The sequence below is a fragment of the Choloepus didactylus genome, chromosome 1, assembly GCF_015220235.1.
Source record: "Choloepus didactylus isolate mChoDid1 chromosome 1, mChoDid1.pri, whole genome shotgun sequence".
Lineage (NCBI taxonomy): Eukaryota > Metazoa > Chordata > Mammalia > Pilosa > Megalonychidae > Choloepus > Choloepus didactylus.
In genome coordinates, this window is record NC_051307.1 from 210122412 (window position 1) to 210145605 (window position 23194).

The 23194-nt window shown below is 37.8% G+C and overlaps 2 protein-coding genes across 16 annotated transcripts in view; one reads left to right on the forward strand and one right to left on the reverse strand.

Annotated features, from left to right (window-relative positions):
* Positions 1-15094, forward strand: part of CCDC66 (coiled-coil domain containing 66) — a 91231-nt gene extending 76137 nt beyond the window's left edge. For 5 of the 9 annotated variants that reach the window (XM_037798623.1, XM_037798638.1, XM_037798635.1 and 2 more), the window contains 5 exons: positions 8907-9391; positions 10109-10146; positions 10884-11143; positions 11969-12096; positions 13365-15094. In XM_037798623.1, the coding sequence (XP_037654551.1) occupies positions 8907-9391; positions 10109-10146; positions 10884-11143; positions 11969-12096; positions 13365-13475 (1022 nt within the window). In that variant the 3' untranslated portion in view covers positions 13476-15094. Of the gene's footprint in view, positions 1-5247; positions 5486-8906; positions 9392-9735; positions 10087-10108; positions 10147-10883; positions 11144-11968; positions 12101-13364 lie in introns of those variants that run through there. The other 4 variants (XM_037798631.1, XM_037798646.1, XM_037798656.1 and 1 more) reach the window with 4 other exon arrangements.
* Positions 14559-23194, reverse strand: part of TASOR (transcription activation suppressor) — a 62905-nt gene continuing 54269 nt past the window's right edge. For 2 of the 7 annotated variants that reach the window (XM_037798586.1, XM_037798578.1), the window contains 7 exons: positions 21890-22701; positions 19231-19353; positions 18379-18538; positions 17803-17911; positions 16475-16653; positions 16115-16279; positions 14559-15260 (listed from right to left, as the gene is read on the reverse strand). In XM_037798586.1, the coding sequence (XP_037654514.1) occupies positions 14743-15260; positions 16115-16279; positions 16475-16653; positions 17803-17911; positions 18379-18538; positions 19231-19353; positions 21890-22701 (2066 nt within the window). In that variant the 3' untranslated portion in view covers positions 14559-14742. Of the gene's footprint in view, positions 15538-16114; positions 16280-16474; positions 16654-17802; positions 17912-18378; positions 18539-19230; positions 19354-21889; positions 22825-23194 lie in introns of all 7 variants that reach the window. The other 5 variants (XM_037798571.1, XM_037798566.1, XM_037798609.1 and 2 more) reach the window with 3 other exon arrangements.

Sequence of the window (23194 nt, forward strand, 5' to 3'; positions counted from 1 at the left end):
TTGGCATCCTCTTTAATATCTAGAGACTAGATATTATAAAATTAGGACTCATTTGTCCAGTATATACACAATATATGTAGTACAGCAAAGTTAAATGAATGCACATAACATACAAGGCAATGGAGGATCAGAAATGTTCTAGTACACACTAGCAAAACACCTTTTCAATTTCTTCCCTCCCACTTCCCTCAAACCAGTGAACAAGTACAATGTTCAGAGGTGGTTAAACAATTCGGAAACATGACCATCTTGGCCTTGAACCATATCCCCCTGACTTCCTTTTCTCCACCACCAGTTCAGTAGAAAGTACAGGCAAGTGTAATGCTTTGAGGTGGGTGAACAAATTCACACCCAAAAGTCATTTATGGAAGACAAGCTTTCCAATAAATTTCAACACAAAGTATACAAAACATGCTAATATTAATAACTCTGCTTTGTCATATACGGGCAACCTCTTTAACATCTACAGACTAGATGGTGCAAACCTAGGACTCATTTTTCCATTATATACACTATATATACAGCCAAATGAAATGCACAGAACATACAGAAAAAGTTTTGTCTGAACACACTAGCATATTACCTTTTGCTATTGCTTCCCTCCCACCTCCTCCAAACCACTGAACGAGTATATAGACCCTTGTATGCTGCCCACAGAGATGGTTTTAACAATCCCATTTCCAAAAGACTCTATTTCCTATGAATTTGAGCAAAACAGTATTTACAAAGAATTATTTTATTACTTCTACTTTTATTTGTTTATTTTTTTTAAACGAGATTGTTCAGATACCATACAACTATCCATAAATCCAAAGTGTACAATCAGTTGCCCATGGCACCACCATACAGCTGTGCATCCATCAACACAATTTTTTTTTTCCAATTTTTAGAACATTTTCACTACTCCAGAAAAGAAAGAAAGACAAAAAAAAAAGGAAATTCAGATCCTCCTATACCCCTAACCACGTTCCCCTCTATTATTGATTCATAGTTTTGGTATAGTACATTTGTTACTGTTGATGAAAGAATGTTAAAATACTACTAACTGTAGTATATAGTTTGCAATAGGTATGTATTTTTTTCCTATATGCCTCTCTATTATTAACTTCTAGTGATAGTGACATACATTTGTTCTAGTTCGTGAGAGAGATTTCTAATATTTGTATAGTTAATCACAGACATTGTCCACCACGAGGTTCACTGTTTTATACATTCCCATCTTTTAACTTCCAACTTTCCTTCTGGTGACATGTGTGACTCTGAGCTTACCCTTTGCACCACCTTCGTACATCTTTCGGCACTGTTAGTTATTCTCACAACATGCTGCCATCACCCCAGTCCATTTCCAAACATTTAAGTTCTCCCTAGTTGAACATTCTGTTCATAATAAGCAACTGCTCCCCATTCTTTAGCCTCATTCCTATACCCTGGTAACTTATATTTCATGTCTATGAGTTTACATTTTATAATTAGTTCATATCAGTGACACCCTGCAATATTTGCCTTTACGTGTCTGTCTTATTTCACTCAATGTAGTGCCCTCAAGGTTTCTTCATCAACCCATCTCTTTTAAGATGGTTTTGTTCACACAGTATACATTCCATCCTAAGTAAACAATCGTTGGTTCCCCATATGGTCCCATATTTATGTATTGAGCACCATCACCACCTCTATATAAGGACATCTCCATTTCTTCCACAAAGACGGAGGAAGAGTCAAAGAAGGCAGAGAGGCAAAAGAAAAAGAGAAAGAGAGAAAAACAAACAAAAGAAAACTTGATAGCTAGAAAGCAACAAAAGGAAAGATAGCATTAGCTTAAATTAGAATAAAGAGACAGCATCACCAATGCCAGGAGTCCCATACCCTTCCTCTATTCCCCACCCCCCCATATGCATTTAGCTTTGGTATGTTGCCTTTGTTACATTAAAGGAAGCACAATACAATGTTTCTGTTAAAGCCTCTAGTTTGCATTGATTGCATTTTTCCCCCAATCCCACCCTATTTTTAACACCTTGCAATGTTGACATTTGTTTGTTATACCTCATGTAAAAACATATTTGTACTTTTTATTACAATCGTTGAGCACCCTAGGTTTCCCTGAGTTACACAGTCCCAGTCTTTATCGTTCGTCTTTTGTTCTGCTGTCCCACATGGTCCCAGCCTTCCTCTTTCAACCATACTCACAGTCATCTTTGTTCAGTATTCTTACATTGTTGTGTTACTATCTCCCAAAATTGTTTTCCAAACCTCTCACTCCTGTCTTTTCCTTTCTGTCTGCAGTGCTTCCTTTAGTGTTTCCTGTAGAGCAGATATCTTGTTCACAAACTCTGTCATTGTCTGTTTGTCAGAGAATATTTTAAGCTTTCCCTCATATCTGAGGGATAGTTTTGCCAGATATAGGATTCTTGGTTGGTGGTTTTTCCCTTTCAGTGTCTTAAATATATCACCCCACTTGCTTCTTGCTTCCATGGTTTCTGTTGAGAAATCTGCACAGTCTCATCAAGCTTCCTTTGTATGTGATGGATCGCTTTTCTCTTGCTGCTTCCAGGATTCTCTCTTTGTCTTTGATGTTTGATAATCCGATTATTAAATGTCTCGGTGTAGGCCTATTCAGATCTATTCTGTAATTTTATGTCTTTCATAAGACATGGGAAATTTTCATTGATTATTTCCTCTATTATTCCTTCTGCCCCTTTTCCCTTCTCTTCTCCTTCTGGGACACCCATGACACGTACATTCTTGCTTTTCGTTTGGTCCTTAAGTTCCTGGAGACGTTGCTCATCTTTTTCCATTCTTTGCTCTCTCTGATCTTTTGTGTGTAGGCTTTCAGGTGCCTTATTCTCCAGTTCCTGAGTGTTTTCTTCTGCCTCTTGAGACCTGCTGTTGTATGTTTCCATTGTGTCTTTCATCTCTTGTGTTGTGCCTTTCATTTCTATAGATTCTGGCGGTCGGTTTTTCGAACTTTCAATTTCTACGTTATGTACTTCCAGTGGTTTCATCATACGGTTCGGGTCTTTCGCCATATCTTCCCTAAACTTTTTGAATTGACTTATTATTAGTTATTTCAATTCCTGTATCTCAGTTGAAGTCTAAGTTTGTTCCTTTGACTGGGCCATAACTTCATTTTTCTTAGTGTAGGTTGTAGTTTTCTGTTGTCTAGCATGGTTTCTTTGGTTACCCCAATCAGGTTTTCCCAGACCAGAACATGCTCAGGTTTTGGAAGGAGGCAATAGTGTCCCATTTCCCTGAGGGTGTGTCTTAGAAAATTGGTATACCCTGTGATGCCTCAGATCACTGTGCTTTTCTGGCCAGCAGGTGGTGCCTGTCAGCCTGTAACTCCAGACTGGTATAAGGAGCTGTGGCCCATGGTTGTTTTTCCCCAGGCTCTGGGGTCTGGTTCAGAATGGAAGGTGGGTGCGGGTAGTAGAGCTGGGCCCCACCTCTTTCCTCTTAGAGACAATAGACCCCCTAGGGAGAGGTCATTAGCATTTCAATGGTCTCTCTCTACCTGTGCCGTCTCCATGGTTGTCTAGGTCAGAGTACTGGGAACTGAAAATGGCTGAGGCTTTCTCCACTGAGCCGAAAAAGGAACAGAAAGTACCCTTCAGGGCTAGTCTGCGGAGACCCTCTGGCTCTCCAAGGTCAGTCATCATCCAAAGCCTCTGTCTGCTTGTTAGGGATTTGTAGCTCAGTTGGAGCTCAGCTGAGCCATATTCGCTTCCTGGGAGAGAGCTTCTCTCTGGCACCATGAGGCTTTGTAACTTGGGCTGTGGGGATAGGGGTCTCCTGGCTTGGATCTGCGGTTTTTACTTACAGATTTTATGCTGTGATCTTGGGCATTCCTGGCAATTCAGGTTGGTGTATGAGTGATCAGTCACGTTAGTTATCCCCCCATAGTTATTCCGGATTATTTGCTAGTTGTTTCTGGTTTTTTTCAGTTGTTCCAGGGGGACTACTTAGCTTCCACTCCTTTCTATGCTGCCATCTTAGATCCTCACTACTTCTACTTTTAACGTATGTAGGGCACATCTAAACATCTAGACAGACTAAATGTTTCAAATAATGACTTAGTTTGTCCACTAGATACAGAACAGTCTTGAATAAACTGTACACATGTAACAACATTTAATTAGAAAGTGTCTTCTAAATATGCACATTCTACTCTAGAACCCTTCCTTCCCTTTTATCCTTCCTCCACCAACCCTGGCTATACTGCTCAAAATTTCAGAGGACAATCTTTCTTAGGAATTTTAACACAAAATTTACAAGACGTATTTGTTTACTAAGTCTATTTTTGTCTTACACAGGCAACCTCTTAACATCTAGAAGACTAGATGCAAATTAGGACGTGTGTGTCCATTATGTACACTATATACACAGCAAAGTAAAACCAAATGTACAAACATAGGGACAGTGGTTAATCTTGTCTCATTACAAATACACGGGCATAGAGCCCTTTGCACTTCCTTCTCCCTCCTCCCCCAAACCAGTGTACAAAATGTGTACTACTCAGGTGGTTTGGCCATTCCAAAAAAACCCACAATATTTCATATGAATTTTAACAAAAAGATAATTACAAAATGTGTTCTTCTATTACCTCTTCTTTTAACATGTCAGGCACTTCAGAACATCTAGGAAGAGGAGATATTTCCAAAAGTACTTAGCATTGTCAATTATATATACAGTAGTGAGGAATAAATTGCACACACAAAACAATGGTTATAATATGAAAATATCTTCTAAATATGACTAGTCTGGCATAGAACCTTCTCTTCCTCTTCTTACCCTTCTGCTTCTTGGCCTTCAACCCACAGAACAGACATGGGCGTATGTCTCTCCCACTGTCGCTTCCAGAGGCAGTCTAAATTACATTTCAAAGTCGTTTCCAGAAGACATTTCTAAGATTTTTTTTTTTTCCCCTAACAAATGGGCATTACAAGACATGTGGTTTTCTAACTCTACTTTATCATAAGTCAGCAACCTGTTTACATCTAGAAAGCCTAGATGTGGCAAAAGTTTTATTTAAAAAGGTTGAGGGGAAATTTGAGAGCAACTTTTTCATATTATATACATAGGTTGTCTTCTATAAACAGCCAGTAAATCTTCCCAAAAGGTGGTAGGTACTTCTTATTGGACAAGCATTGCAGGTTAGCATACCATTTCTCTCTTCCAATGTCAAGCAAGTTGTGGCAGAACAAAGACTAACCACCCTATGCCCCACTAACCATTCCACCCATTGTCATCCAGGGCTCCGCTCACCTTCCAGGCCCGTTAAGGCCTTTGTCCATCGTTGTCAGGACAAGGTGGCATCTCATCCAATTGGAACAGGGCATTCACCCCAGGTCCCGGATCTGTAGAGCTCCGTGGTCCGATCCAAAGAGAGGACCAAGCTTGAATCTATGCGACCCGCCTTCTGGGCCCTCAAGTCCTCGACCGGCCTCCGCGGCATTTGGGAAGCCGCCATTTTTCTCTCCCCACCATGCCTGCCTCCAGGTAGGTCTGGGCAGAGAAACCCGGTGGCTGGCAGGGTCCAGGCTTGGAGAGGCCACCGCTGCCACCATCATTATATCGTGGGGGAAGGGAAGACAGGGTCCTGCTGCTGCCTGTTCCAAGATGGTGGGCAGTTGCAGTGAGGACTCTGGGTCTCTGCAGGGCAGGGACCACAGGGCGCCCCCGGGCCACCAGCCCACCTGCCAGCCCAGGGCCAGAGGGGTCCAAGGGCCCAGAGGGTCCGGAGAACACAGGTCATGGTCTGCTTCCCACTGTGCTCTGTTTATCACCGCCCAGTCTGTGTCTTTTTATTGGGGAGTTTAATTGTTTAACATTTAGTGTTATTACTGTAAGGACAGAACTTTTCTTTTACCATTTTGTCTTTTGGGTTTTACATATCATATTTTATTTTTTCTCTTTCTCTCCTTTTATCCTTCCTGATAATCATTTCTAAACTCTTTCCCAAACCTCTCTCCCCTGTATTTTCTTATCAGCCTGTAGCACTCCCTGTAGTATTTCTTGTAGCGCTGGTCTCTTATTCACAAACTCTCTCTGTGTCTGTTTGCCTGAAAATATTTTAATTTCTCCCTCATTTTTGAAGGACAGTTTTGCTGGATATAGAGTTCTTTGTTGGCTGTTTTTTTTTTCAGTATCCTAAATATATCATACCACTGTCTTCTCGCCTCTATAGTTTCTGCGGAGAAATCTGTACGTAGCCTGTATGTGATGGATTGGTTTTCTCTTGCTGCTTTCAGAATTCTCTCTTTGTCTTTGATATTGGATAACCTGATCAGTAAGTATCTTGGAGTAGGTCTACTGGGATCTGTTCTGTTTGGGGTACGTTGTACTACTTGTATCTGTAATTTTCTGTCTTTCATACAAGTTGGGAAATTTTCAGTGAATATTTCTTCTATTATTCTTTCTACCCCTTTTCTCTTCTCCTTCTGGGACACCCATAACACATGTATTTGTGTGCTTCGTGTTGTCTTTCAGCTCCCTAAGACCCTGCTAGTATTTTACCATTCTTTTTACTATCTGTTCTTTTGTGTGTATGAATTCAAATGTCTTGTCTTCCAGTTCACTTATCCTTTCTTCTGTCTGTTCAAATCTACTGTTGTATCCCTCTGTTGTGTTTTTCATCTCTTCTGTTGTTCTTTTCATTCCCATAAGTTCTGCCATTTTTTTTTTCAAGCTTACAACTTATTCTTTATGGTCATCCAGTGACTTTATATACTTTCTCTCTTTTGCCATATCTTTCCTCAGTTCATTGAATTGATTTAGGATTAGTTGTCTCAATCCTGTATCTCGGTTGAACTGTTAGTTTGTTCCTTTGGTGGCTGGTCTGTATTTTTGTGTTTCCTAGTATGGCTTATTATCTTAAGCCGTCTAGGCATCTGATTTTCCTCTTTAGTTTATTCTGGAGCTCATGTTCACTTTTTTACCTAACATTTTCCTTGTTGGTTGGCTTTGTTCTCTATCCTTTGTTTTTCAGTTCAACTTATTCTAGATCTCTTAGATTCTGTTTAGTTGATCAGAATATTTTACCTCTTGTTTTTCTGTTTCTTGCCCTGCCTCTATGTAGCCTTTTTGTGAGAGGGTCTCCTCAGATATGGTCAACCCAGTTAAGTTTTCCCAGTCCAGAGAGGCTCAGGTCTCAGGAGGAGGATATGGAGTTTCCCTGAGAATGAGACACGCCCGTGAGGCCTTTAGACTCTGTGCTTTTCCTGTCCTGTCTGGCCAGTGGCGCTTGCCAGCCCTCAGTACCCCACCAGTGTAAAAAGGTGCAGTGCCTTAAGTCTTCTGACTCACTCTGTCCCTCATGGGGGCATGTCTGACTGAAGCTGCTTTCTGATTTCCAGCCCCTGTGGTCTGAGTTCTTTGAAGGAGGGCTTCAAAGAACTGAGCTGTGCCATGCTTTCTGTAAAGAGCTACTTAGAATAGTTAATTAAAAAAAGAAGAAAAAAAGAAATCCCTTTTTAAGGCCCTTCCCCAGCTCTCAAGCCTTGCCTAGTACTTTAGGCTATTGTCTGGGTAGTTATTCTCCAACAGTTTTAATTCCACCCTTGGCAGGGAGCTATTGAAGTGTAAAAAGATATGGAGTCAGAGAAAAAGAAACCAAGCCGTTCCCTTCCTCTTAGGGAAGATACACCTCCTAGGGAGTTATCTTCTGCACTTGAATTACTCCTTTGTCTTTGACTCTTGTTAACTTCACCTCTGCATGGGTCAGAGAGCTGAGATCAGAAAATGCCTGAGGCTTTCTCACTGAGCCATTCAGATTGAGAGAGAAAAAAAGGAGAAAGAAAGCCCTTTTTCAGAGCCTGTCTCCGGGCCCTGTTTTACCTGTCAGCCAGATAGTGCCTGGTCTTCTGAGCTCCTTTTCTTGGGACACAGGCTTTTTCGAGCATTCTAAGCACAGTCATCTCCAAAAGCCTCTGTATTTTTTTCCCCATCAGCCCCACCTCCTCGCCACTGGGAGTGACCTCAGGGTACTTTGCTGCTTGTTAGGGGTTTTTCTGTTTGTAGCTTGTATTCAGCAGTCCATATTTGTTCATTAAAACCCCAGTTGGAGCTGTGCTGAGCTGTATTTGCTTCCTCCCAACAGGGACTGCTGCTTTCTCTTATAGCATGGTTTTGCAACTCAGCCTGCTGTGGGGGGAGGAGGCTCCCGGCACAGTTCCGCAGTTTTTACTTATAGCTTTTATGCTGCAATCTCAGCCATTCCACTCATTCCAGGCTGGTGTTTGATGTGTGGACAGTCATGGTTGTTCCAGACTATTAAGTTGTTCCTGGCTATTTACTAGTTGCTCTAGAGGACTAACTAAATTCCACTCCTCTCTATGCCACCATCTTGCCTCGCCTCCCACATGTCTTTTAAAAGAGCTCTAAATTGGATTGCTTTTTATGAAAATTGTTTTTATCAGCTACCCTTCATAGGAAAATGTATATTACACTTATACTTTCTCAGATATATACTTTCGATAATACAGGATGATAGTATATATGGCTTTTGTATATTCTAAGTGAAAGCCCAAACAATCCTGTGGAAACTTTTGTTTAAAAATGGTATGTATTATATGATGCTAAGAATGAATCATCTGAAAAGTGATGAAGCACAACACTGTGAACATAACCAACAGCAGTGAATTATATATTTGAATGTAGTTAAGAGGGGAAATTCTAGGTGATATATGTTGACTGGAATAAAAATTTTTTAAAAACCATAGGACTGTACAACAGAAAGAGTGTGAACTAGGACTATAGTTAGTAAAATTATAATGATATTCTTCCATCATTTGTAACAAAGGTATTAATAATGGGGCAGTATGTGGAAACTATTTTTTGTATTTTTCTGTAAACGTACAACTTCTCTAATTAAACTACATAAAATGAATCATCTAGAAAAAAATCTTTTTCAGATGACTTAAATACAGGAACATTCACCAATGAAGAACCAGACTGTGGGTCAGTAATGGAGAAGGAAATGATAGATCATCTATCTCCTGAGATTTCTGCAGAATTTAATGGACACCTCAAGAAAAACAAGCAACAACTAAGTCAGGATAAAGGAGCCAACATAGAGAAAGATAGTTGGTATAATGACCACTGTAATCAGTTCACAAGAACAGAGAAACAAACAAAACATATCAAGAAATGTCTTAAAAGGCCAGATTGGAACATAAATAAGCCACTCAGAAGGTATATTCCAGCATCAGAAAAGTATCCTAAACAACTTCAGAAGCAAAGAGAAGAAAAAAAAGTAAGAAGGCAGATGGAATTGCTTCATCTGTTACAAAGAAATAATCCTGGATATCTCCCTCAAAATAGAGGCACTTCACCACAGGTAGTTCATTCATCTCATCAAGAAACTGAATCAAGGTGCTCTTGGTATCTGGTCAAAAAGGTAAACCTTTTCTGTCTTAAAAATATCATGTTTTCAAACATGTATAGGTGTTTCTAGATTCAAAATACAGTTCTCCACATGCATGTTTTGACAAAGTTGTTTTGTTTCTAAACAAGAATTTCAAATATTTGCTTTAGTACTCCATGGGTTGGCAAACTATAGCTCCTGGGCCAAATCCAGTCTTGCTGCCTATTGTAAATAAAGCTTTATATTAAAACACAGCCATGTTCATCCTTTTGTGTTTTGTCTATGGCTGGTTTCACACTACAATAGCAGTTGAATAGTTGCAACAAAGACTGTGTGGCCCACAAAGCCAGAAATGTTTACTGTCTGGTCTTTTACAGAGGAAGTTTGCACTTAAACCCGCTATTGGTAAGTGCTATTTTAATTGAAATAGCCATTCAAAACTCTTGTGTTTATACTCCATATAGACAAGGGATGATGTACAAGTAGGTCAGGAATGATTGGATTGGTTCTGGCTCTAGCAAAATACTAAATCTTTATTCCATGACCCAGTTGATCTTATTCAAATAATATCCTCAGATTATTAAAAGAAGTAATTGCTGCCATTTATGGTGCATTTGAACTTATCACCTCCTCATTTTCCCAGGATAAAATATATATATGCTTAAAAATATGTATAACCACTGAAAGTCTATGTGGGGCATATGGAAATCTCATACTCCTTTTCTGCATTTATTTCTATGCATCTTTTAGGAAGAACCTCCAGAAGCTAATTCTTTCATCAAGAAAAGGTACATTGTGGATCAAGTCAACTACATAGTTACTAAATGCTTTCTGTGTGGGACAAAATAGGTGACAAACATCTCAGAATCTAGTTTATGTATATAAAGACAGCAAACAGTAGGAAAGGGTATGACTTCCAGGTAAGGGGTAGAGGTTTAAGGGAAAGGCCCAAGTAGGACTAGGCCTAGCCATCCCAGGCAGGAATGTGAATGACTTTTCCCATTTCTCCAGACTTAGCAAAGCAGTTTTGATTTTTCAGGGATGTAAACAGTGAAACTGCTGCTAGGGACAATGAGAAATTCAATTAATGGGAGATGTAAAATAGTGTACCTACAACTGTTACAATTTTTATTCTGTGCTTTTGTGTGTAAACATGTTTGTTAACCAGGTGGTTTAGATTGTCTCAAAATGGGATTCTAATAGTGAGTTTAGTTTGGATGTTGAGTAGATTATTTAATGGTGAATTATTTGGGAAGAAGCATTTCAGCTCAAATTAATCTATCCAGTATTCCCCCTGTACTACAGTACATATATCCTCAGCTAGTAGTAGTAAAAACTGAAGTTACTTAATCCCATTGTTGCCCTGCTTTATGAAAAGGTACCACAGAAAAGCCTTTATATGTAAAAGTGTTTCAAGTACATTTAGAGTAAATTGAAATGTGATTTTAAAAGTAGATACTCTAAACAGCACAATTTTGTCTATAAGCTTTTCTCTGCTTAACTTTGCTTTATTTTTAAAAAATAGGTCTCAGTCACCACAAATTCCAGCAGTGAAAAACAGAACCCAGCAAACTCAGACTAATACATTGTATTTCCCATTTAAAAATATTAGTTATGAAAGAGAGAATCTGATCTTGGGAGGTAGTCAAACAGAATTATCACCTGGGATTTCTGAACCATCCCATCTTATTCCCTATGTTCGAACCAATGAGATCTATTACCTTGATCCAGATGCACCATTATCCAGGCCTTCAACCCAGGACCCTCAGTATCAAAATTCACATGGTAAGTAAATATAAGTATTCTTATTGTAGAAATTGAAAATGCAATTCTAAGGGAAAAAAAAAAATCTCCCAACACTGAATTCCGAATCCAAGTTACTATTCATTCCTCCCTTTAATTCTATTACCTTTAGAAAAGGTGTCTTAAAGTTTGCTCCAGGGGAGATGGAATTTTTCTTCTGGAGTCCATTAGTGAATTTTATTTCTTACTGAAATTTTGCTTGTTGCTTCTGGGATACAAATTTATTAATGAATCCTTAAAATAGTACAGCTGTTGTTTTGAGGCTTCAGATGGCATTGTCCCCAGGGGGGATGTTCTTGGTTCCATCCATGTCAAAGCTGAGTCTCAGGCACTGTCTGATACTTAAGCAGGTTTATTCAAACTGCTCTTACAGGAGTAACAGGTGCCAGTGTTGTGTGCACCTTATAGGCAGGAGGTCATGCAACCAACTGTTCCCATTAAGACAACTCTCAAAGTTGTGGAGTCTCTCCCTTCTCATATATATATACTCTCATATACTTTTATTGAGTGTAGGTCAGTTCCTTTATTTCATAAAGGAAGTTTAAGCTAATCTAAGGTAAAGGTGAGCCTTATTTTAAGGTTTCTGGAAAGTTACAGCTTTGCTGAGGTGGCTTTGATTTTGGAAATCCCCTGGCTAAGGTTGCATCATACGCGTGAATGACACAGCGTCAACCTTGCAAGATGCTTTAGTAGGTTTTTTGGCTATAATTTCACAGGTGTCCTTGGGGATAAATACCACATACAGCATCAGGTTCTCTCTGTCACATAGAAGTGTATTTGATTTTTGTCAATTTCATCTGGCTTCAGACTCTGACCAAGAAAAGCAGCAGCAGTTTGACTCTGACCATTTCAGGAATCCACTTCTTACTGTTAACTTGGTGAAAAACAGGGATCGACAGCAAGAAATTCTTAAGGGACTCTCAGAACTTAGACAGGTATGCGCGCTTTTATCAAGTATGGAATACATGACTGTTTCCTGTCCATCGAAGTGGCACCCCCCAACGTGTTTGCAATGTGTAGTTCGTTATGTGGTTTTTGTGACTTTGCTGCAACCGAGTTTAAAACTAGAACTAAATTCACACCTTTGATTCTGCTTCCAGTCTTTAAGAATGTTTCTTTCCCCTGTGAAATCATGAGACAGTTAAAGTATTAAGACAATTTTATTGAATTTAAAAATGCATACATATGAATGACAAAACATAAGTAAGGCTCTAGAACACCCAAGGCAAAAAAAAAAAAAAAAATTATGTGAATTCTTAGCAGTCTGGCCTACACTATTTTTTATGAATGTGTTGGCAAAGTTCAGAGCATTGATGCAAGTTCCTAAGAATAATGTAATTAGGTTTGAAATTATACATATGACCTTACCAGGCTAGCTCCCTCATTTAATCCCTGACCACTTACTGTGCCTTCACGTTATCTTGTCATCTTATTAAGTAGTTAAAATAAAATCAGGTAACACATCTAATATTTAATGTTATTTTGACCTTAAATATGTCTCCTGTTGCTTCTCTATCAGCTGTAACCAAACCCTAGGTTTAAAAAAAAAAAAAAAAAGGTTTGCAGCCAGTTTTGATTCACTGTATTCCTTTTATTGGGGAAAAAAATAGGCTGTACCTGTTTAAGGGTACCCTTTTACACTTTTCCATGTCCAGTCATTTACCAGCCTCCCTTGCATTTTAAAATGTTGACTCAGATTATTGTTTGCCCATCCTTTTTCCTCTATAGAGCTAGAAAATCATTATCACTTTGGTCCATTTACTCGTTTGAGGACCAACAAACAATATATGGTAATCAGAAAGCATCCTTTCATTTCTGAAATAATGCATACATTCACCCACTGATACAGTACCTATGTCTGAATTCAGCAGGGGCTTGTGTTAGCCAGGGTTAGTGCATCACGACCCATCACCACTTAAGACTGTTTGGGGGTTGAGAGTGTGTCATTTTATCCGTGGAGACTTAGTTTTGAGAAAGGCATCTATGTTGGTTTTTATGCTGAAATAAAATAACCTTTAAAATATGTAATAGCTTACGTAATATCCAAGTAACCAAGTCTACTCTCTTTTTTTTGAGCAAGTAAAATCCAACAAGACAAAGATAAAGCTGAAGCTGTGGGTCAGTGACTATAAACAGGACAGGCATGTGAGACAGTAGTTTTCAATCTACTGCACACATTACTAATATATCAATTTGATTTCAGGGCCTTCTCCAGAAGCAAAAGGAGTTGGAAACTAATCTCATGCCTTTAGCTGCAAATCAAGAAGAAAATTTTAGTTGTTTTAAAGGTAGAAAACCAGATTGTCACATTTGATTTGTGTCTTCTATATTATAAAATGTGCTCATGGCTCAGTTGTGTTGTTCAAATAGCTTAGACTTTTAAAAAAATGTTCATTAAAAACTTGTACATTGTGTAGTAAATGGACCCTCTTATATAAATTTAGTAGTAAAGACAACTGTTTTCTGCTGTATCTGGGTGTTTAACTCCTAGAACATGTTCTACTTACCATGATACAGTCTGGAGTTTTCTGGCCTGTTCATGAATACATACTTCAACACTTTATCAACATTTTGCTCTATCATCAGGAAGTCAAGATTAAAGAGCGAAAGGGGTGGGACTCCTACCCAAGTCCTCCTGAGGCACCAAAGTCTATCTGACGTAACACATCCAGGCTCTACTTTTATCAAAACAACCCAAATTCAGTTTAGACTAATGTGAAAAATTTTTTCTCTAAATCTCTAAATCCTTTTATGATTTTTATCATAGAAACTGCAGCAATTTTAAAAACTTAAAAGTTAGCATTAGTGGTAGAGAGTTAAACCTGTCATCTCCACATATACTTCATGAATTTAAAAAGCACTTTAAAAGCACTTAATAGTAATTCTGAGTTAAGATCTCAAAAATAGACTTCCTTTTTTGATGACTACCAATTTAAAAATCAGTAGCTAAGGTGGTTCCAAATGGTTCACAATGCCCTTAATAAACAGAAGCCTATCTTTTATAAAAGTAAAATTTTCGCGTGATTTCCTAAAAGATAAAAATAATGCTGCGTGGTATTAAGTCCTATGTACATAGTTTATTATCTAAATGAAACTGCATTGTTATATAAATCTTGAGGTATTGAGCCGAAATCCTATATTAATATTACTGGCTTATACCTATGTAAAAACACTATACAAAAGCTTAAATCAAAATAAATACAATAGTTCGTAATTCATTTCAGCAAGAGTAGGTTGTATCAGACATTACATTAGTGGAAGAAAAGCAAAGTTGTTTATCTTTTTTGTAAATATCTAGTTTTACATATAAAACTGGCTTCAATTTGAAGCCCAAGTACAGGTGACACGAATGTAAAACCTAATAGTGCCAACATGAGATAATTCAAGTACAAATATGTTAAAAATATATATATATTTATTTCAATTTTCAGATGCTTGAACTGTTACAGGCCATCATGATTTAAATAAGAGAAAAAAACAGAGGAAGAGCAAGAAACTTTTTTTAGAGAATGAAATATAAATTGTTAATTCTTATTTTCAGAAACAAAAAAGTCCACAACAACCTAATAAAAAAAAGTTAATTATTTCTCTTTAGAATACAGCCTGGGAGAATCATCTTTTTCCCAAGTTAATGGAGATGGAGATTTCTCTCTATCCAAGTTTTGAGTATAAGCAGATAAGAAGTAATTTTCACTTCTTTGAGACTGAGTTGATGAAAGGGCATATGGCGTCCCCAAAAATGTCTGATGAGTGAGAACATTAAAATGACTAAATTGATGAGACATATTTAATTGACTGTGATAAATCTGAAAGTTGTCATATGAATCTTGTTCTGCTGAATTGCTGTTCTCTCCTTCAGAGCATGCCATGGCAATAGATGCTCTCTCTTCAGAATCATCTTCTAATAAACTTTTTTGCATGTCAAGATATGAATGCAACTCAATTTGAGTATTCTTTTTTTGATCTGTTCCATTCGATCCTTTGGTCTCTTTCGCCAATATTTCTGAATGAAAATTGCTGCAAACTTCTATTTTTGAGATTTCATCCCCTGAATCCAGTGACATATCCTCTTCATCCTTTTCATCGCTTTCTAAAAGAGCTACATTTGAAAAACAAAAAGTCCTCCTCTATTGAAATACACATTTTGCTTAAGTTTTAAAATTATACACTACTCACACAATATAATGCGTCAGGGTCTGCAAGTCCGCAATCCCTTAAAGCTTGGTCTTCTGCCACAAGTTCACTTAGTCACAACACTCACACTAGGTGTGAATGTCCAGATAATCCGATGCTAAAAGCTTCTGCGAAATGTGTTCACGTTTAATGTTGGGAAATCCCAACTCCCAGCTCCAAAGGGGTTAATGTCAAAACAGCATCTAAAGTTATACGGTAATTCAGTATTTGACAAGACAAATATAAAATAAAATTTGATATCTAGCTTCACTGATTTAGTAAACTGATTAGTGCTATTGAATATTCGATCATCACTGCTTTTCATCAAAAACAAAAGTACATCTTTCATTTTACACAAAAGCCAAGACCATAGCAGAGGCCATCTCACAAAAGACTAAAGCTATGAATATTTTAACTACCTTGTAATTAAATTGTTTTGTACATCTGAGGAGATTTAGTAGCCCAAATGCTAAATCCCCATTACCTGGTTTCCTACATTTTCCTTAATATATACCCTTTGCTGACAACACCAGGCAATAAAGTTTACATAACCTCCAAGAGAAAATGTTATAGTCCACAGTTTGTATAGCAACTATCAACCTGTATTGACTATAGCATAATAAACTTTGTGGTGCTAATTATTAGAATAATTAAATGCCTTGAAACACTTCCTCTCAACTGAGTGGTTTCAAAACAGGCATTTCATTATTTAATAAGGGAGCAAAACTGTTCCTCTTTTTCTGTCTGCCTTAAAGAAAATGAAAACTACTGAAAAGTTACCTGACTGAGACTCAAGATTCTCATTAGCACCAAGCAGGGGAAGATTTTCTTCTGTGAGGGAGTTGTGATACCCCACAAGACTTTTAAAGTTTTGCATAAAGTCTTCAGCAGTTGCAACCACTATTCCATTATCTGTATAATTGGAAAGCATCTTGATGTTCTTCTCTAAATAAAAAAAAAATGCTTGAAGTATAATACACTTGAAGACATACATGGACAAATGATGCATGCCCCCCGCCCTCACAAAATCCTTTACATTTTCAGAATCATAGCTTAACACAATAACCACCACAGCCACGCAAAATCCCTTCCTCCACATTCCTGTATTCATAGTAGAAAGCTTAAGAGTGCTTTCTTTACCTGTTAAAAATACTATGTGTCGTTGCTGTACATTCTGAGCCTGAAGTCTGATAAGGCAATCCAATTCTGGAGCGTTTCGCGTTTGTGAATCACAATTGTGGTATGACAAAATTTCAACCAGATGTTTCTTCTGGTAGACATTCAGAAGCGTCAACAGACTTAGAGCTTTAGCATTCAATCTGTGAAATTAAGCAGTTTAGTATCTGGATCTGCATTTCTAAAATGTGGTATGGAAGTTTTTGCTTCAACTTAAAACCACAATTTCTCAATTGAGGCAACTAATGACAACTGCCCTGCTTAGCTCACTGCCTGAAATATGGGGGCTTCTTAGGGGAAAGAGGGAGACTAGAAATTGTAACTCACATCAAAGTCTTGGGGCTTTCAAATTTCAACCAGTCATTTAACTTACTGAATAATAAATTTAGTTATCTTGAGCTTTATACCTTAGAATTATGATCAATGACATAAAAGTATAAATCTTTTCTTCAGAAAACAGAACCAAACATTGCTTTAAGCTATGAAGGCCCAAGGTGGCAAGTGGTAGAAATTATTAGCTATTGTCAGGAAGAAGAGGCTACTGGGTAACTTTGGACAAGTTGAACTTCCAGGCCTCAGTAATGTTATCTGTCATATAAAGGTAAGACTTACCTTATGTTGACAAATTTGAAGATGAACAAGTTAAAAAAACAAGAATTGCTACAAAAAGAAACATTTAAAAATTATCTTGGCCTCAATTTCCCAAAGCATGTACCATGGAATGCTGACAGGTACTATAAGAAATAAATATTTTGTGGTCTAATGTAAGTTGGAAATGGTCTAATGTAAGCTGACAAAGTGTTAACCCACTACAGTTTCCCAGATCCTTTAACGTGTAAGCGCATTTAATTCACTTTCAATAGTAGGATATGATATACCAAACTCATTTCAACACTTAATCTTCTGTGAAGCTCCAAGTGACTAGTACTCTGAGGATCACACTTTGAGAAATAGTGATTTCTGGACATGTTAGAAATTCCCTATTAATATAAACATCCCCTCATCAGGTTGAGATTAATCCTTGTCCAAATTATGTGTGACTTTATTAAATTAGCTGCCTAAAGTAGTCCTCAACAATTGGGAGAGGTGCTGGTGGTCTGGTTGGTATATATAGTTCAGCTAAAAAAAAACTAAGAACACCATTTATTCTCAACCCCCAAGTGTCAAAGATTAAACAATTTTACCCATACACATCATCTTGCCAAACTTCTACCTAAATGGGAATACCACTTCTTTCCTAAAAAAGCTAGGATAATTCATTATCAACATTATGGTTGTTTGCCATATCTTACCTGCCCATTTCCTTTAGTTTCTTCTGAAATTTACAGTGGACTTTCCATTGCCATTTTCCTTCTGGAGAACTAAGTTCTTCAAGGAATGTCAAGAAATTTTTAAGGTTTTCTGTTAAAGATATAGGAAGTTTCTTTTTAAGTCAATAAATAACAGTCACTCCACAAATGATTATGGAAGTGCTTGTCCATATTATGTAAAAACACCTACTTTCCCATGTCCTATTGTCCTCCTCTTTTTTCCTTCTCTAGGAGAGACAGAGATCTACATATCCCAATGCTTTAAGAGCATAACATCCATACATAAAAAAAAGAACAAATCAGTAACAATAATAAACCTAGAGTGATCCAAGTGCAGAAGGTGCAGAGAGCCTTGCTTTACACCAGATTTAGAGGAAATGGTTTGTAAAGACTAACAGGAGGAAAGAAATGTATGATAATAAAAGCTCAAGAATTGAGAAGGGGAATAAACCATTATATGTGAAAAGCAGAATGGCCAATAGTTTAAAAAGTATGAGTGAGTCATTGAGAAAAATCTAGGAAAAAACAAAAGTTTACATAAGAATGTATAAATCTTACCAATTGTGATAACCTCTGGATTTAGAATTGATTCATCAGACACGATAAATCCTCCAGATACAAATAACTCATTGTATGTATGATTTTTAACATCATCCAGACTATCAACACCAGCAAAACTAACACAGGGGAGCTTCTTTAAAGCCACCAAGCCAGGAACCTGTTTAAATAAAATGCCAAAATAGAAATACAGATGGATAAGCAATGAACTGACAGACAAGTGTGAAGTAACTGACTTGTATTTTTTTACGTATTGGGCACCTATCATGAACAAAACACTAAGGACACAGAGCTTGTAATAGACCTGGGAACAATAAAAAATGCTAACCTGTCTGGCCCTGTGAGTACAGTCAGAATTCAGAAAAGGTTAAGAGCATATGTACCAACAAAACAGGAAAAGGCTTCAGAGAGCAGCAGGATTTAAGCTAGGTTCATAAACCAGGTAAGAGTACCTGTAAATCCAAGGGAAAAGGGGACTGGTTCGGCAAAGAAGAGGGGGCATAAATAAGACTTTGCCTGGGACACGCAAGGGAAGATGAGAACAGTGTAAGGACAGTCAGCAGACCCATGGCATTCAAGGATTCAGTATTCTCAGCCATGACTATTTGAGTTGATAGGGAAGATCTGTGACATACAGCAATTTAAAATTTTGCAGAGGCACAAACTTGAATCTTTCAAGCTGATTCATGGAAGAGTCACTAAGGTCTCAAGCCCTAAACCTCCCCACTTCAAAATCCTATATCCGTTAAAGCTTATGACATTTTTATAAGCAAACAGCTTTAGTCTCATAGACAGATTTAAAAATAAGGGCATCATTATAAACAAAGTAGTGAATTTGACTTAATAGTCTACCTTGTGAATGAAACCTGCAATGTCTTCATTTTGAATAATAATCAACAGTTTATCTAGTTCTGATCTTCTTTCCAAAAACTGTTCTGGATGACATTCTGTGTTGCCTAATTTGATAAGATATTCCTGTTAAATAAAAACAACTAAATCAACATTAAGTTTTTTTTGTAAGCACCCGTTTACCACCAGGAATGCAAGATAAACCAATAAGCTTAACTACCACAATACCTAGGATGATTTTATGCTCTTAAGAGATTTCAGAGATACTCAAATCCACTGTTCTGCTTCAACATCCTGTATAAGGTCACACAGCTTAGGGATGTGGCTCTTTGTACTGTACAATGCTAAACCATCAAAGCCAAGTACATGCCAGTGTGGGGTTAACAGAAAGCACTATTAAGGACAATGGATTAACCCAGGTTCTTAACGCAGCTCTATTACAAACAGGCAACCCAAAGTCCATTCATTAGCCACTCCCTTGCCCCTCTAAACACCCCCCTCCACCACGTCCCTTTCCTTTCTAAGTGCTTGTTATTTGCAGCACTGTTAACTGAAATATTCCTTTACAGTTACAAAGCACCTTTACAAGCACTGTAGCTCGTTTAATTCAAAACAGCCCAAAATGCATTAACACAGAGCTTCAGCATATACAACACTATTCAAATATTAATTAACCGTGTCTGTCAAGTTTACACCTTCAAGCAAAATAAAGACGACTCTCCCATCTAACACCTCCCTCCATGCTGGTGACATGGTACTACCTTTCAAAGGGCACAAGGCAGTAAGTAGTTCATGCTCTGTTTGCTGGTGGAATCCTGAACCCTGAAGGTCACATTCCTCATTCACAGATAGAGGAGCAGATGAATTTTCTCAACATTGGCATGGCTAGTTAAATCTAGCTCATCTTGCAACCAGTCAGTACTGCTCTTAAAAGAGCTGCCTATAAGCATCATACCCATTGAGGATGTTTTTGTATAAATAAAGCTAAACTAAAGGAGCATCTTTTACATGGTTTGGCTTTGCCCTAAGCTCTGAAGCTTCTGGGCAGATCCCCGACTAGCTTACAGTCAAAGAAAAGATAAATTACTATCTGACAGGTGTGCTTGTGATTTATGATCTGTCTTTTCAAATTAAGTGGCTTTAAATTTGAGTTCGTTTTAGGTAAGACAGTTTAACTCATACAATAACAAATCAGTAAGAATCCAGAAATACTTAAGCAGCTTAAATTTTTATTTGTAAAGTCTTTCATGCTACTGAAATATTTTTGCTGGGAATTTTCCAATTGGTATCAATTAAAAGAGTTCTAAGCTACGATTTATCAGGTTTGTAAAACACAAAGCAGCCCTGTCTTCCTCTATATAAACAATGATAGCAATATAGTTTGGTCCATACCGTGAATAAAAGCACCATTCACTTACACCCTCAAACTAGATGTGACATAACTGTGTTGCAATCAGTTTTAAAAAGGGGGGAGGTAGATTTATGGCAAGTACACAGGGAACTTTGCCCAACCTTTTCCTCGTGTCTCAAACCAACATGCAGCTATGCCCCACTGACGACTGTGCTTGGGAATATGTTTGCTGGGGGTAAAAATTGAGAAGCTCTACATTCTATCATTCAGGGCAAAAATGCAACCAAGGAATTTCTAGTGGGTCTCGTTTTATTTTCCCAAGAAACCATAAGAAACAGTAAGGAAGGCACAACTGCACACTCTGCTGCCTCTTGCACTGCCATGCTCTTCACATCCTCTGGACACCACACAAAATATGCTGGTATCAAAGAGATCCCCAAACCAACAAAAGACTCAGCATTTGTCAGCAGCATTTGAGTTTCTGGGCCACTGTAGGCTGTAAGTCATTTTTATAGTCCCTTCTGCTTCCTCTAGAACAAGCAGAAACCCCAATCATGACAAGTAAAGTCATGAAGAGGAGTAGGCATTTATTTCAAAACCCTAGGCATTGCGTCCCTTAAGGAATTCAAGTCCTATAGTTTAGTGAGTATTAATATTAAACCACTGATACTACTGTTCTGATGTGTTAAAATTAACATATAGTTATTGTTAGATTTACATACCCATGTCTAAACATACATTAGTTGTGTACACACACACACACATGTATATATACATGTGTGTGTATGTGTATTTTTTAAACCAAATACCTGAAATGCTAGTCTACTCTTCAGCAGTAGGAAAAAATATACCTTGCAGCGTAAAATCTTTCATGATTGGGAAGTTTTTCAGGATCATCAAGGTTTTGAACATAAAGGGCTGCAAGGGAACCCTCACGTGACCAGGGTTAACAGGAAACGCCAAGATTCTATTGGTGGCTATCCTTGGACATTTTCTTCTAATTGATAAAATCCCATGTGAGATAGTTAACATTGACAAAAAAAACATTTAAAACCTTTGAGTCATCATTTTAAAGGTATAGATGTAGTATGTACACATATGATCTTTGAAATAGATGCTACAAAATAATCTAAATTCCAAGATATTTAGATGACAGGTTTTGAACTAAGCTAACACTCACTAGTCTTTCACTCCACTCTGCATTGTTAAATTATGAAAATATATGGTCAACATTTAAAATAAAATTCCATTTTATAGAGGTCAGACCAAACAAGTTTATACAGCATTACTATTACCTTTTCTTTTAGTTACCTTTATTTCTTTACAGAGCACACTTTCTTCTTCTTCATGAATATAAAATTTCACAGTATTTTTCTGGACATCTTTCATGATTTTAACCAAACTGTTAAATACTTCAGGTTCTAATTGGCTTATAAAATTTGAAAAAGATGGTTGGGCAGAAATGTTTACATCACTGGGCGATTTTGTTGTTTCTTTTTCTATTGGTTCCTGGGCAGTATCACCAGGTACAGTATGGTCAGAAGTTTCCATTAACTCTGTGGCATGGTGTGGCTGGTTTATTTCCACTTCGGTTAAACCCAAAGTTGAAGAGGAATGTTGCTCACCAGAGTTGCTGTCTTTCAAAGGATCACTACAAAGTGGCTCAGGGAGGCATTTACTGTTGAAGTCACTTGAGGAAACTGGTGTGACATGACTTCCCAGTGGAGACAATGCTATCTTGGTACCAGAATCACTAGGATTGACTGGTGGCAAAGTCCCACCCTTGGCTGATGCTTTAATAATAATAGTATTTAGTTTCTCATGCAAGCCATCAACAAACTCTTGTACACCAGCTTTGGAAGTCTTAGAATATATGAACTCAGAAAGCCGCTTCATCTTCTCTGGTGTTGAAAATATAGGTGTGGAAATTCTACTGACATATGAAACATTCTTTTGCTTCAGAATCTCTTCTATCTTCCTAGAAAACAGATTGTACTCTCCTAACACTGTCCTCTCTGTAGTTTCACTTAGTTCAGGCGGCTGTGCTGCTGGCACACACTGCTCCTCCACTGTCACCACCTGACCTGTCAACACGTCATCCTCAGAGGTGCCCTTTATTGTGTCTGTAAATGGAGAGGACGGAAACTGGTAATCAGAACTTCTCTGTCTACTTATTACCCGAGGGTCGTTAGGAAAGGCCTCCTGTGGTGGCAGACACACCAGCTGTTCTTCTGGTGATTTCATACCTATACAGGAAGAGTTTATTATTGTAAGAGCAATCCAAAAAGAGAACATCTGAAAACACAAATTCTTAAGTCAGACAAAAAAAGTCAAGTATATATTTAGAACTAATTAAGCATTGGAAGTTTCATCGATACTCTCACTGAAACCAAAAAAAGGTAGAATAAAAACCTCAAATACTTGTATGAACCCTATTCCTATGTGTCCCACATGTAATTGGTCTTCGGATTTCAGTAGCCACAGTAACAACTTAGGAAGTTATTTTCTTTGCTTTCGTTTGAAGTGGTCAAAGCAAGCACCAACTTGGCACCAATACAAATTAAGTCATTTGCTTATTTCTGCTTCCTAACCCTTCTATAGATCTTTCAAAGACAT